This window comes from Bos javanicus, chromosome 15 (assembly GCF_032452875.1).
Source record: "Bos javanicus breed banteng chromosome 15, ARS-OSU_banteng_1.0, whole genome shotgun sequence".
Taxonomy (NCBI): domain Eukaryota; kingdom Metazoa; phylum Chordata; class Mammalia; order Artiodactyla; family Bovidae; genus Bos; species Bos javanicus.
The window spans coordinates 79,106,912-79,121,165 of NC_083882.1; the positions used below are offsets into that span (position 1 = coordinate 79,106,912).

Here is a 14,254-nt window from a genome sequence, read left to right on the forward strand (position 1 = left end):
AACAACTTGATGTTTTTTGGCATACTGCATTTAACTGCAGAATAATGTATTCTGTTCTGTTCACCACTGTTCCTCCAGCAGTACTAGTTAAACAGGGAAAGTAGTCAGAAAAGAGGACATAAAATGATTTGGCTTAGAAAAGCTGCCTCGTGAGCTAGTTGTAAAGTAAGTCTAACTTATCCCATTTAGTCATCTGGACATTCTTTAAAGCTTAATAATTTCCACATTGGTTTTTATCATTTAAATTCAACACAATTTTATGATGTGTGTTTGCTCCCATTTTATAAGTTGCAGAATTAAAGAAAGGTATAATCACTAATGAAATCTAGGATTAGCACTCAGATGTGTAGTTTCCATTATTTGTTAATTTAAAACTTCCTATATTTATTTGTATTTGTGATTTTTAAAATGATGTAATGCTAAAACAGTAAGCAGTAAGTTTAACAGAAAATAAAATAAATTGGCAAAATTTTTAATGGAACAAATTTAACCAACAATAATTAATTTATTTATTTTTACAGGGTGATACATCCACTTGAATTCAGCGCTTAATCCCTGCTTATTCCCTCATTGCAAATAATTTTAGGATTCAATATAGCCTTCTAAGAAGCAAATAGGAGGGTATAATTGCATGGACTCTATATTCACTATATACTGCCTTTAGAACAGAAAAATAAAAACTGAAATGTCAGGGTCACGATCAGATTTGGATTTATACAGGGTTCAGGTAAGAAATGTGACTGAAATCACCATGTTTATATTGATGGGGTTTACAGATGATTTTGAGGTTCAAGTTTTTCTATTTTTACTATTTCTAGCAATCTATCTTTTTACACTGATAGGGAATTTGGGGTTGGTTTTCTTGGTCATTGTGGATTCCAGGCTCAACAAACCTATGTACCATTTTCTGAGTGTGTTATCATCCTTGGATGCCTGCTGTTCGTCAGTCGTCACTCCAAAAATGATAGTCAATTTCCTGGTGGAAAATAAAACTATTTCATATCTTGAGTGTATAACACAGACACTTCTTTTAGTTACTTTTGGGACCACAGAATGCTTTCTTCTGGCTGCCATGGCATATGATCGCTACGTGGCCATCTACGACCCCCTCCTGTATTCAGCCAGCATGGCTCCCAGAGTCTACGTGCCATTCATCATTGCTTCCTATGTTGGTGGCACCGTGCATGCTACTGTACACACAGTGGCTACTTTCAGCCTCTCCTTCTGTGCCTCCAATGAAATCAGACATGTCTTCTGTGACATCCCTCCCCTCCTCGCTATTTCTTGCTCTGACACTCACACGAACCAGCTTCTGCTCTTCTACCTTGTGGGCTCCATTGAGATAGTCACTGTCCTGATTGTCCTCATCTCCTATGGTTTCATTCTGTTGGCCATTCTGAGGATGCATTCTGCTGAAGGGAGAAGGAAAGTCTTTTCAACATGTGGCTCTCACCTAACTGGAGTGTCCATTTACCATGGGACCATCCTCTTTATGTACATGAGACCAAGTTCCAGCTATGCTTTAGACCATGACATGATTGTGTCAATATTTTACAGCATTATCATTCCCATGCTAAATCCTGTCATTTACAGTTTAAGGAACAAAGATGTCAAAGAGGCGATCAAAAGAGTGTTTGGGAAAAAATCAGTTTGTTCATAAAGTACATTTTCACACTAAACACTGAGTTGAAGAAATTAAGACTTATGTTATTGTCTCCATATAAAAAGTCAAGATACAAGTTTTTTATTTTTACGTTTATGCCTTTTATTTCTTCTTGGATATTTCATAAATAAAGATTATGGTCAACAGCCAACTGTGTGGTTTTTGCAGATGTGGATAATGATCATCCTTTGGTTTCTTAACGAGTTTATAAATATATGCACACCCCAATATACACATATATACCAACATATATACATATACATGCTGATAACTGGCGATACACTTTTGCCAAGGCTGCCATAGCAAACTACATAACACTGTGGCTGAACAACACAAATGTATTTTCTCACTGTCCTGGATGCTTTGTGTTTGAAATCAAGGTGTATCCAGGGTTGTTTTCTTCTGAGGCCTCTCTCATCAACATACACAATCATATTGAATTAAGGTCCCACCCTATAGTTGCCCCCTCAAAGACCCTATTTCTAAATTCAGTGACAGACTGAGGTAAGAAGTTTAGGACTTCAACAGGCAAATATTGGATTTACTTATACTGCTACTGCTAAATCACCTCAGTCGTGTCCAACTCTGTGCGATCCCATAGACGGCAGCCCACCAGGCTACCCTGTCCCTGGGATTCTCCAGGCAAGAACACTGGGGTCGGTTGCCATTTCCTTCTCCAATGCAGGAAAGTGAAAAGTGAAAATGAAGTCACTCAGTCGTGTCTGACTTTTAGCGACCCATGGTCTACAGCCGACCAGGCTCCTCTGTCCATGGGATTTTCCAGGCAAGAGTACTGGAGTGGGGTGCCATTTTACTTATACCCACACATATACACACAGAAGCATGTATAAACCATTATTTTCTCACAAAATACAGAGTCTTGGTGTTAGCATTTATCAATAATGTTCATGAACTAAAGAATAAAAAAAAAAAAAAAAAAAACACAACTCAAGAATAACATACAAGTACCTGCTAAATATTTCCCTTACCCCACTAAGCTGCAGAACATCTATATGGGTTTCTCTCCATTCCTGGTCCTGACTCAGCTTTGGCTCAGTTTCCCCTTGACACCACTACCTTCTACTAATAAAGGATTCAAATTCCCACCTTGAGTGCTATATACATGACTTCAAATTTTCTGTGTCTGCCCTTATCTCCTATACCTACAGAGATGAGTTTGCTAAAAACACAACAAATATCAGCTGGCCTTGTATAGTACCTACTGTTTAACTAGAGGGAATTGACTGGGGAAAATAAATTTTAAAAAAGGGGATCTAAAAATTAAAACAGTAAATCTATATGACCAAGAGAAATGGTGTTACCACTCTGATCTTCCCATTGGAGATGACCATGCAGACAATGTAGATAACCCAGCATTGCCTGAGGGAAGTGTTATGGCCTCTTCTGAGGCTGCCATCGTCTGCTTCACTGCAGATGCTCATCAGGACCCACCCTAACTGCCTCTCTTTGCTTCTAGACCTGTATACATGAGTCCCAGAAGGCCCCAAAAGGTAAGACCCAAGTGGAGTGACCCATGAACTGTGACCCATGTGTAGGTATGCCATACTCTGTCAGTACTAACTGAGTCTCTGATTTTTACAGATAGTCATATGGGGAACATGTTTGGTTATTAAGAGTGAGGAGTAATGGTGGAAGGAACGTAATGTTAGATTAGGCCAAACATTGGTATGGACCAACTTAGCAGAGATTTTATTTTAGGCCACAGTTTTGGGAGTTAAAAAGGACTGTAACAGGTTTGATTGGTGAGTTGGCTAAAACATGGAGAAAAAGGTGGCCAACAGTGAGATATATGGTAATGGCCAATCTGCTTTGTTTGATGTAGGGAAAGCGACTCGCAGTCTTAGGGAGGGGTTGGAATATTAAAGTGGATTTGTCACTTAAGATCTATTAATTCACACTTGGACTGTGCAAAAGGCATCCTTTTCACCAACAAAATGAGAAATATATTTGTGAATGGAGCTCTAGCTCTTGAAGATCTCCATATGTGACCTTCTCTAAGACCAAATCTTACAAAGGGAACTACAGTCACTAAATTGAAAAATGCTGTGATATTTATTGGATTCCAGGGTGGCAGGTGCCAACTGGCAACAATCAATCACTAAAGGTACAGTGGTCCTAGTTACTGTAACGAACAGCAGCATCAGAATAGTATGATTCACATAGACCTATGGCATTGGCTAGGTATTCATGGTTTCCCTAGAAGTAAAATAAATGCTTATTAAATTCTTACTCGATCTCTGTAAGGAGAAAAGATTTAATTCAAGGGAACCAAAATTTAACTAAAATTATTAAAATAGATAGTCATGGCTCTTCATTAATTCCCAGAATTGAGCCATTTTACAGCCCCAGGAACCATTTAATGAAGGGGATTCTGGATCCTCTAAAGAAGGGCTTGGTACAATAGCCAGAATTTTTATTTCTAATATTTATCCCACCATCCCCAAAGGGACTCAAAGATTTTGTCAAGGTAAATGCACTGGGGAAAAGGAAATAATCATAATTTTCTGTAACTACTGGACACTTTATTTTTGGGGGTCCACAATCACTGCAGATGGTGACTGCAGCCATGAAATTAAAAGATGCTTGTGCCTTGGAAGAAAAGATATGACAAACCTAGACAGCATGTTAAAAAGCAAAGACATTACTTTGCCAACAAAGGTCCATCTAGTCAAGGCTGTGGTTTTTCCAGTAGTCCTGTATGGATATGAGAATTGGACTATAAAGAAAGCTGAGCACCAAATAATTGATGCTTTTGAACTGTGGTGTTGGAGAAGACTCTTGACAGTCCCTTGGATTAAAAGGAGGTCCAACCAGTCCATCCTAAAGGAGATCAGTCCTGAATATTCATTGGAAGAACTGATGCTGAATCTGAAACTCCAATACTTTGACCACCTGATGAGAAGAACTGACTCATTTGAAAAGACCTGGATGCTGGGAAAGATTGAAGGTGGGAGGAGAAGGGGTTGACAGAGGATGAGATGGTGGATAGCATGACTGACTCAATGAAAATGAGTTTGAGTAAATTCTAGGAATTGGTCATCGACAGGGAAGCCTGGCGTGCTGCAGTCCATGGGGCAGCAAAGAGTAGGACATGACTGAGCGACTGAACTGAACTGAGGCTCTCCATCTCTCTGTCATAATTTAGTTTATAGAGCTCTTCATCATCTTTCTCTTCCAAAGAACATAACACTGGTCCTAACACTGATGGAATGATGCTGACTGGACCGAGGGAACAAGAAGCAGCAAATGCTCTGGCTTGTTGGTAAAGTACTTTCCTACCACTGGGTAAGAAATAAACATGACTAAATTTCAAGGGTTTTCTGACTCAGTGAAATTTCTAGGGGGCCAGTGAAGTGGAGCATGCTGGGATGGCTCTTCTCAGATGAATAGTCATTGTTGCATCTCTTGTCTCCTAGATATACTGGGCCTTTTTAGATTTGGGAGGAAACATATTCCTTTTTTAAGTATGTTCTTGTGGCCCATTTCCCAAGTGACCCAAAAATCTGCTAGTTTTGAATGAAGCCTAGAACAACAGAAGGCTCTGCAGTAGGTCCAAGCTATTATCTAAGCCTCTCTATCACTTGGTCCATGTGTTTCAGCAGATCCAATGGTGTTTGAAGTGTCCATGGCAGATAGTGATGCTGCTTGAAGCCTTTGACAGGTCCCCAAAAGTGAATTATAGCTCAAGCCTTAAGGATTTTTGAGTAAGACTCTTTCATTCTCTTCAAAGTACTCTTCTTTTTAATATTGAGCTCTTGACTTGCTACAGGGCATTAGTAGAAACTGAACACTTGATCATTACCTACCAAATTACCGTAAGACCTATGATACCTTTTATGAACTAGTGTTATATAATTATAATATTAAAATGCTTGTTTTAAAGACACATATGTATTGAAAATAAAATAGAAACATCATGTGTGATGTTTATTCTTGTATTTACCATATTTTTTTTAGTTTATTTCTGAAATGAAATTACCAACAGTTCATGTTACTACAGGCTAAATATTTGTTTGACATTGCTGATAGATCAAGACTGATAGTAACAATTCTGCTTTGTTTTCTTTTACTGAAAGTTTCTACTTTTAATTCCAATCTTTTTAAAATTTCTTTTTAACATTTTGCTAATGTGTGAAAGTGAAAGTCTCTCAGTCATATCTGACTCTTTGGGACCCTATGGACCATACAGTCAATGGACTTATCCAGGACAGAATAATGGAATGGGTAGCCGTTCCCTTTTTCAGAGGATCTTCCCAACCCAGGGATCAAACTCAGATCTCCTGATTTCAGGTGGATTCTTTTCCAGCTGAGCCACAAGGGAAGCCCAAGAATACTGAAGTGGGTAGCCTGTCCCTTTACCAGTGGATCTTCCCGACTCAGAAATCGAACCAGAGTCTTCTGTATTGCAGGTGGATTTTTTACCAGCTGAGCTACCTGGGAAGCCCTAATGCATGAAGTGTAATAAACATTGAATATTGAAAACTTATAATTAGACATATTTTCACGTGTGTACACCAGTGAAACCACCATCTCAACCAAGATAAGGAATATGTCTGTCATATGCAGAAATTTTCTCATGCTCCCTCCCTTCACCATTCCCCACCACTCACAAAATATCATTTACATTTAATTCCATTGTGCCCATAGAACATATGAACATAATCTGACTTGTTTGTTTGTTTGTTTGGGTTTTGTTTGTTAGTTTAGTTTTACATTTTTTAGTCTTTTTTGGTCTTTTTTTTTCCCTTATAAAAGTAAAGATACATGTACCATTGTGTTGAGAACTGTAGACTTAAAAAAATTAGGTTGTGAAATTTTTATCCTCACTCCCAATATCTAACAGTGTGTGTAACTTATTCCTTTGTAGTAATGCTGAAGGTCATTCAAATTTTGATCTGCAGTACTCAGCAGAGAGACTTTTATTTTAGACCAGAGATATTAACTTTGTGAAGTAAATTTTCAGACATGAAAGTACTTAGAAAAATTTACCATATATGAGTATTCCAAAACAACAATTAAAATGCATATTTAAGTATAGAAAGAGAGTGAGAAATTTTTAACAACAATGAATAATATACGCTTGAAAGAACATGTACAGAATGTTGGGCAATTGATACAAAAACCCTTAAAGTAGCTTATTGCAAGTCTGTTGAAATGGATTTGATCTTTATATCATTTATACATGAGCTGTAGCTTCTGTCTAAGTGCTCTTTAATTGTCCAGGAGTCTAGACTGAGCTTTTTAACACAGTGATGAAAAGATTTCCATTGTTAGAGAGCACAAATTCGAATATCAAAGTGCTATTCATATTTACTGAAAGATGATGCTGTGAAAGTGCTACACTCAATATGCCAGCAAATTTGGAAAGCTCAGCAGTGGCCACAGGACTGGAAAAGGTCAGTTTTCATTCCAGTCCCAAAGAAAGGCAATGCCAAAGAATTCTCAAACTACCACACAGTTGCACTCATCTCACATGCTAGTAAAGTAATGCTCAAAATTCTCCAAGCCAGGCTTCCGCAATATGTGAACCGTGAACTTCCTGATGTTTAAGCTGGTTTTAGAAAAGGCAGAGGAACCAGAGATCAAATTGCCAACATCCGCTGGATCATAGAAAAAGCAAGAGAGTTCCAGAAAAACATCTATTTCTGCTTTATTGACTATGCCAAAGCCTTTGACTGTGTGGATCACAATAAACTGTGGAAAATTCTGAAAGAGATGGGAATACCAGACCACCTGACTTGCCTCTTGAGAAATTTGTATGCAGGTCAGGAAGCAACAGTTAGAACTGGACATGGAACAACAGACTGGTTCCAAATAGGAAAAGGAGTTCGTCAAGGCTGTGTATTGTCACCCTGTTTATTTAACTTTTATGCAGAGTACATCATGAGAAACACTGGACTGGAAGAAACACAAGCTGGAATCAAGATTGCCTGGAGAAATATCAATAACGTCAGATATTCAGATGACACCACTCTTCTGGCAGAAAGTGAAGAGGAACTCAAAAGCCTTTTGACGAAAGTGAAAGTGGAGAGTGAAAAAGTTGGCTTAAAGCTCAACATTCTGAAAACGAAAATCATGGCATCTGGTCCCACCACTTCATGGGAAATAGATGAGGAAACAGTGGAAACAGTGTCAGACTTCATTTTTCTGGGCTCCAAAATCACTACAGATGGTGACTGCAGCCATGAAATCAAAAGACGCTTACTCCTTGGAAGGAAAGTTATGACCAACCTAGATAGCATATTCAAAAGCAGAGACATTACTTTGCCAACAAAGGTTCGTCTAGTCAAGGCTATGGTTTTTCCAGTGGTCATGTATGGATGTGAAACTTGGACTGTGAAGAAGGCTGAGCGCCAAAGAAATGATGCTTTTGAACTGTGCTGTTGGAGAAGACTCTTGAGAGTCCCTTGGACTGCAAGGAGATCCAACCAGTCCATTCTGAAGGAGATCAGCCCTGGGATTTCTTTGGAAGGAATGATGCTAAAGCTGAAACTCCAGTACTTTGGCCACCTCATGCGAAGAGTTGACTCATTGGAAAAGACCCTGATGCTGGGAGGGATTGGGGGCAGGAGGAGAAGGGGATGACAGAGGATGAGATGGCTGGATGGCATCACTGACTTGATGGACGTGAGTCTGAGTGAACTCCAGGAGTTGGTGATGCATAGGGAGGCCTGGCGTACTGCGATTCATGGGGTTGCAAAGAGTCGGACATGACTGAGTGACTGATCTGATCTGATCTGATTCATATTTACTAAAGTTTCCTTGTCAAAGGTAATTGTATAGCTAAACAAAGGGTCAGTCTAGGAAGGAATGACAGAAAAACATGGATACAAGAATAAATGATTTATTAAGGGCCCTTACCATATTGATGTAATGTGTTTTATTAATGACTCCATATTTGTCTATTATATTTATGCACAATATTTATTAAAACTTTTCTCAATATGAACATTCATTTTCTTTTTTTTTGCTTAGAAAAATAGTGCTGCAATAAACATTACACTACACATTATTGTTTTATAAGTAGTTCTCATACGTATACCCTTACATATTTAGGGTGTTTTTTTTTTCCCTATGAGGAAATCAGTTAGTAATGATTCTATAGCAGTTTTATTTATTTAATAGAGAATATAAAAGTAGAGTATCAGTTCAGTTCAGTTCAGTTGCTCGGTCGTGTCCAACTCTTTGCGACCCCATGAATCACAGCACGCCAGGCTTCCCTATCCATCACCATCTCTGGTAGTTTACCCAAACTCATGTCCATCGAGTCAGTGATGGCATCCAGCCATCTCATCCTCTGTCATCCCTTTCCCCTCGTGCCCTCAATCCCTCCCAGCATCAGGGTCTTTTCCAACGAGTCAACTCTTCGCATGAGGTGGCCAAAGTATTGGAGTTTCAGCTTCAGCATAAGTCCTTCCAATGAACACCCAGAACTGATCTCCTTTAGGATGGACTGGTTGAATCTCCTTGCAGTTCAAGGGACTCTCAAGAGTATTCTCCAACACCACAGTTCAAAAGCACCAATTCTTCAGTGCTCAGCTTTCTTCACAGTCCAACTCTCACTTCTGTACATGACCACTGGAAAAACCATAGCCTTGACTAGATGGACCTTTGTTGGCAAAGTAATGTCTTTGCTTTTGAATATGCTATCTAGGTTGGCCATAACTTTCCTTCCAAGGAGTAAGCGTATTTTAATTTCATGGCTGTAATCACCATCTGCAGTGATTTTGAAGCCCCCCAAAAATCAAGTCTGACACTGTTTCCACTGTTTCCCTATCTATTTCCCATGAAGTGATGGAGTATCAGATCAGATCAGATCAGTCGCTCAGTCATGTCCGACTCTTTGCGACCCCATGAATCGCAACATCCCAGGCCTTCCTGTCCATCACCAACCCCCAGAGTTCACTGAAACTCACATCCATTGAGTCAGTGATGCCATCCAGCCATCTCATCCTCTGTCGTCCCCTTCTCCTCCTGCCGCCAATCCCTCCCAGCATCAGGGTCTTTTCCAAGAATCAACTCCTCGCATGAGGTGGCCAAAGTACTGGAGTTTCAGCTTTAGCATCATTCCTTCCAAAGAAATCCCAGATGGAGTATAGAAAGGCATAAAAAAAGTGAAAATGACATACTTTCAATTATAGCACATCCTGAATATCATATCTTCTTGTTTATTTAGACACCTCTACATATTAGTTTTGGAGAAGGAAATGGCAACCCAGTCCAGTGTTCTTGCCTGGAGAATCCCAGGGACGGGGGAACCTGGTGGGCTGCCATGTCTGGGGTCATACAGAGTTGGACACAGCTGAAGTGACGCAGCAGCAGCAGCAGCACATATTAGTTTACAGTAAGGAGAAAACTGATCTTTAAAAGTAAAACATTGCTAAGTAAATGAACACAATTGACATAAACTTGAGGACATAACTCTCTACTAAAAGGAAATTACAGTATGAGCTGTATTTAAAAATTTAGGACAATATTGAACAGTAAATTTCAATCAAGTCAGTGAACAAATTACATACATAAATGCAGCATAATTTCTGTATTATTTCAAATGTCTCATAATCCCGATAATTAGGGAAGAAATTTTCTCATTGCCTTTCTAACGTCTTTGTTCCGCAGACTATATATGATAGGATTGACCATTGGAGTCAAAATGGTGTAGAAAAGAGATATCATTTTGTCTATTCCTTCATGCTGGTTCGATTTAGGCTTTAAGTAGGTGACAGTGGCTGATCCGTAGAATAAAAGTACAACAGTGATGTGGGAAGAGCAAGTGGAGAAAGCTTTGGTCCATCCTGTGTTTGCTGGCAACTTCAGGATGGTGGAGATAATTCTGATGTAGAATCCAAGTATCAGCAAAAAGGGAACAGTGACAAACAATATACCAAATATATAGACCACCATCTCATTCACAAAGATGTCTCCGCAAGCCAGTTTTAATAATGGTGGAATGTCACAGAAGAAATGATTGATTGTGTTGGAGCCACAGAAAGGCAGAGAGAAAATCTGGCATGTTTGGCCTATCTGGACCGGAACACCACCGATCCAGGAGGCAAGCACCAGCCTGATGCGGACCTCAGGGCACATGACCAGGGGATAGTGCAGAGGGTCACAGATGGCCACACAGCGGTCATAGGCCATCACAGCCAGGAGGAAGCACTCAGTGGCTCCAAGGATCAGGAAGAAGCACATTTGTGTAGCACAAGTGAAAAGAGAAATGGTTCCTTTTTGGGTCCAAAGGTCCATGAGCATCCTGGGAAGAGTGATGGATACATAACAGATTTCTAGGAAGGAAAAATTGCCGAGGAAAAAATACATGGGCGTCTGAAGAGTGGCATCTACTCTGGTTATTAGAATTATGATGCCATTCCCCAACAGGATAATCACGTAGATGACTAAGAATATCCCAAAAAGAAACCATTGAAATTGGGGAATATCAGTGAAGCCCAAGAGGACAAATTCCATCATGATAGTGAGATTTGTTTCTGTAATTTTCAAATGATCTTCTCTCTCTAAATTTACATTTCTTGACTGCATTTTCTTTTTGTACAATTGGACTAGGACATGGGCTTTAGTTTTAATCAGTTCTCAGTTACTTTCTTACACACTTGTGTTCTGTGATTTGGGGAGGTTTGATTTGAAATCAGGAGCTATAAACTCATCTGCAGGAAAAAAATCTTAAATGATTTATAATGTTACATCTACATTCTAATAAAATCTATATGTCTCATAATTTTAATTTAAATTATGCCATGAGAATGGAGAAAGCAGATAAACTACTTCTTACAGTCAAAACATCAATTAATTGTTTAAATTCCATGATTTTTATTCCCCAATCAATCTCATCTATAATATAATATCTGGTCTAAAACATCTAACACAATGTGCTATTGACTATTTATATATCCTTTTTACCCTTAACATTATATCTAATAACTCATTTTATAAAGATATGGCATAAAGATCTGCCCTAATTTACTGCTCCATAAATGCTTCTGAATTAACTTAAAAGTAGAAATTATTATCAGAAGTGGTTATTTTCTAAGGAGTGAGAAAGTTAAAACTGTAAGAATGTAAGAGACAAAGCTTTTATATTCAAGATCATAAGGTTCCACCGATTAGAATTCCAAATTACTGAATCAAAATACATCTCATTGCTTAAAAACACAACTTTTTGACATTTAACTATTTTTAACCATAGTAATTTTTGTGCAGAAGGAAATAGCAACTTACTCCACTATTCTTGCCTGGAGAATCCCAGGGATGGAGGAGCCTGGTGGGCTGCCATGTATGGGGTCGCACAGAGTCGAACAAGACTGAAGCCTCTTAGCAGCAGCAGCAGCAGTAATTTAAGATATTTAAATACTCTTCCGCCAAAATTAGTACATCATGAGAAATGCTGAGCTGGAAGAACTACAAGATGGAATCAAGATTGCAGGGAGAAATATCAATAACCTCAGATATGCAGATGACACCACCCTTATGGCAGAAAGTGAAGAGGAACTAAAAAGCCTCTTGATGAAAGTCAAAGTGGAGAGTGAAAAAGTTGGCTTAAAGCTCAACATTCAGAAAACTAAGATCCCTGTGGCGGATTCATTTTGATATTTGGCAAAACTAATACAATATTGTAAAGTTTAAAAATAAAATAAAATTTAAAAATTAAAAAAAAAAGAAAAAGAAAACTAAGATCATGGCATCTGGTCCCATCACTTCATGGGAAATAGATGGGGAAACAGTGGAAACAGTGTCAGGCTTTATTTTTTGGGGCTCCAAAATCACTGCAGATGGTGATTGCAGCCATGAAATTAAAAGACGCTTACTTCTTGGAAGAAAAGTTATGACCAACCGAGATAGCATATTCAAAAGCAGAGACATTACTTTGCCAACAAAGGTCTGTCTAGTCAAGGCTATGGTTTTTCCAGTGGTTATGTATGGATGTGAGAGTTGGACTGTGAAGAAAGCTGAGCACCGAAGAATTGATGCTTTTGAACTGTGGTATTGGAGAAGACTCTTGAGAGTCCCTTGGATTGCAAGGAGATCCAACCAGTCCATTCTGAAGGAGATCAGCCCTGGGATTTCTTTGGAAGGAATGATGCTAAAGCTTAAATTCCAGTACTTTGGCCACCTCATGCAAAGAGTTGACTCATTGGAAAAGACTCTGATGCTGGGAGGGTTTGGGGGCAGGAGGAAAAGGGGACGACAGAGGATGAGATGGCTGGATGGCATCACTGACTCAATGGACATGAGTCTGAGTGAACTCTGGGAGTTGGTGATGGACAGGAAGGCCTAGCATGTTGCAATTCATGGGTTGGCAAAGAGTCAGACACGACTGAGCAACTGAACTGAATTGAACTGAAGGAAAAGAAAGATCAATACATATAAAAGTTTCACAAATGTGGTCAGATATTGTGTCCAATTCCTTCCTGGTTTTCGGTCTGATTTGATTGCGTAACATAAACAATAATAACAATCAACCAAAAGGTTAAGTTAAATATTCTTTTTCAGGAAATTATAATTTGGATGCGAAAAAATGCTTCATATATTCTCTTATAGAGGGAAGTGCTCAGATATTCAGTCGTGTCCAACTCTTTGTGACCCTGTAGCCTGGCAGGCTCCTCTGTTCATGGGATTCTCCAGGCAAGAATACTGGAGTGGGTCGCCATACCCTCATCCAAAGGATCTTCCTGACCTGGGGATCGAACCCGTGTTTCTTATGTCTCCTGCACTGGCAGGCAAATTCTTTACCACTAGTGCCACTCAGGACGCTCTATAGAAGGAAATTCACTAATAAAATGTGATTCTTTCTCATTGAAAGTATTTTAGTTGTAATGGCAACATTTTCTTTATTGTCAGTTTAGCAAAATATGTTTGATTAATTTGAATGCAATATAGCATTCTTTGATTACAGTTTTCTTAATAGATTATTTCTAGAAATGAATAATATTAATGTTAGTATTATGTTAGCAATAGACACATTGCTGCTGCTGCTACTGCTGCTGCTAAGTCCCTTCAGTCGTGTCTGACTCTGTGCAACCCCATAGGCAACCCACCAGGCTCCCCCGTCCCTGGGATTCTCCAGGCAAGAACACTGGAGTGGGTTGCCATTTCCTTCTCCAATGCATGAAAGTGAAAAGTTAAAGTGAAATCGATCAGTTGTGTCCGACTCTTAGTGACCCCATGGACTGCAGCCTACCAGGGTCCTCCATCCATGGGATTTTCCAGGCAAGAGTACTGGAGTGGGGTGCCATTGCCTTCTCCGGGGGCAAAGATAAGGCAGGAAGAAATGTGTCATAAGATAAAAACTGGAAGACTTGAGAAGATAGCAAGCTGGACCATCTTTATGAATCCTCCCCTCCTGTGAATGAGAACACGCAGGCAGGAGGCAGGGCAAAGCCAGACCCCTGTGTCAAGACCTGGGATGACAGGCCTCTCAGAGCTTGGAGAAGGTGATGGTCTTCAGATCCTTCTTCTCTACTGCGGCCTGGACAGACGTCATGGCGTCTTTTGTTTGTAGCATGCTCACGTTCCAGAATAGACACATTAGAAGCATATATTTCAAATGCTTCAAAC

General features: G+C 39.4%; 2 protein-coding genes across 2 annotated transcripts; one reads left to right on the forward strand and one right to left on the reverse strand.

Annotated features, from left to right (window-relative positions):
• The first annotated feature begins 631 nt into the window (after positions 1-631).
• On the forward strand, positions 632-1,660 carry LOC133261447 (olfactory receptor 5T1-like). The gene has a single exon (XM_061439929.1). It carries the CDS (start codon positions 686-688, stop codon positions 1,658-1,660), a length of 975 nt encoding a protein of 324 aa, XP_061295913.1. The 5' UTR covers positions 632-685.
• Positions 1,661-10,255: 8,595 nt separating this feature from the next.
• Positions 10,256-11,221, reverse strand: LOC133261448 (olfactory receptor 10AG1-like). The gene has a single exon (XM_061439931.1). It carries the CDS (start codon positions 11,219-11,221, stop codon positions 10,256-10,258), a length of 966 nt encoding a protein of 321 aa, XP_061295915.1.
• Between the last annotated feature and the right edge of the window lie 3,033 nt (positions 11,222-14,254).

What these genes read in the sequence shown, in the direction of transcription:
- LOC133261447 (XM_061439929.1), top strand. Translation starts at nt 686, where the DNA reads ATGTCAGGGTCACGATCAGATTTGGATTTATACAGGGTTCAGGTAAGA.
- LOC133261448 (XM_061439931.1), bottom strand. Translation starts at nt 11,221, where the DNA reads ATGCAGTCAAGAAATGTAAATTTAGAGAGAGAAGATCATTTGAAAATT.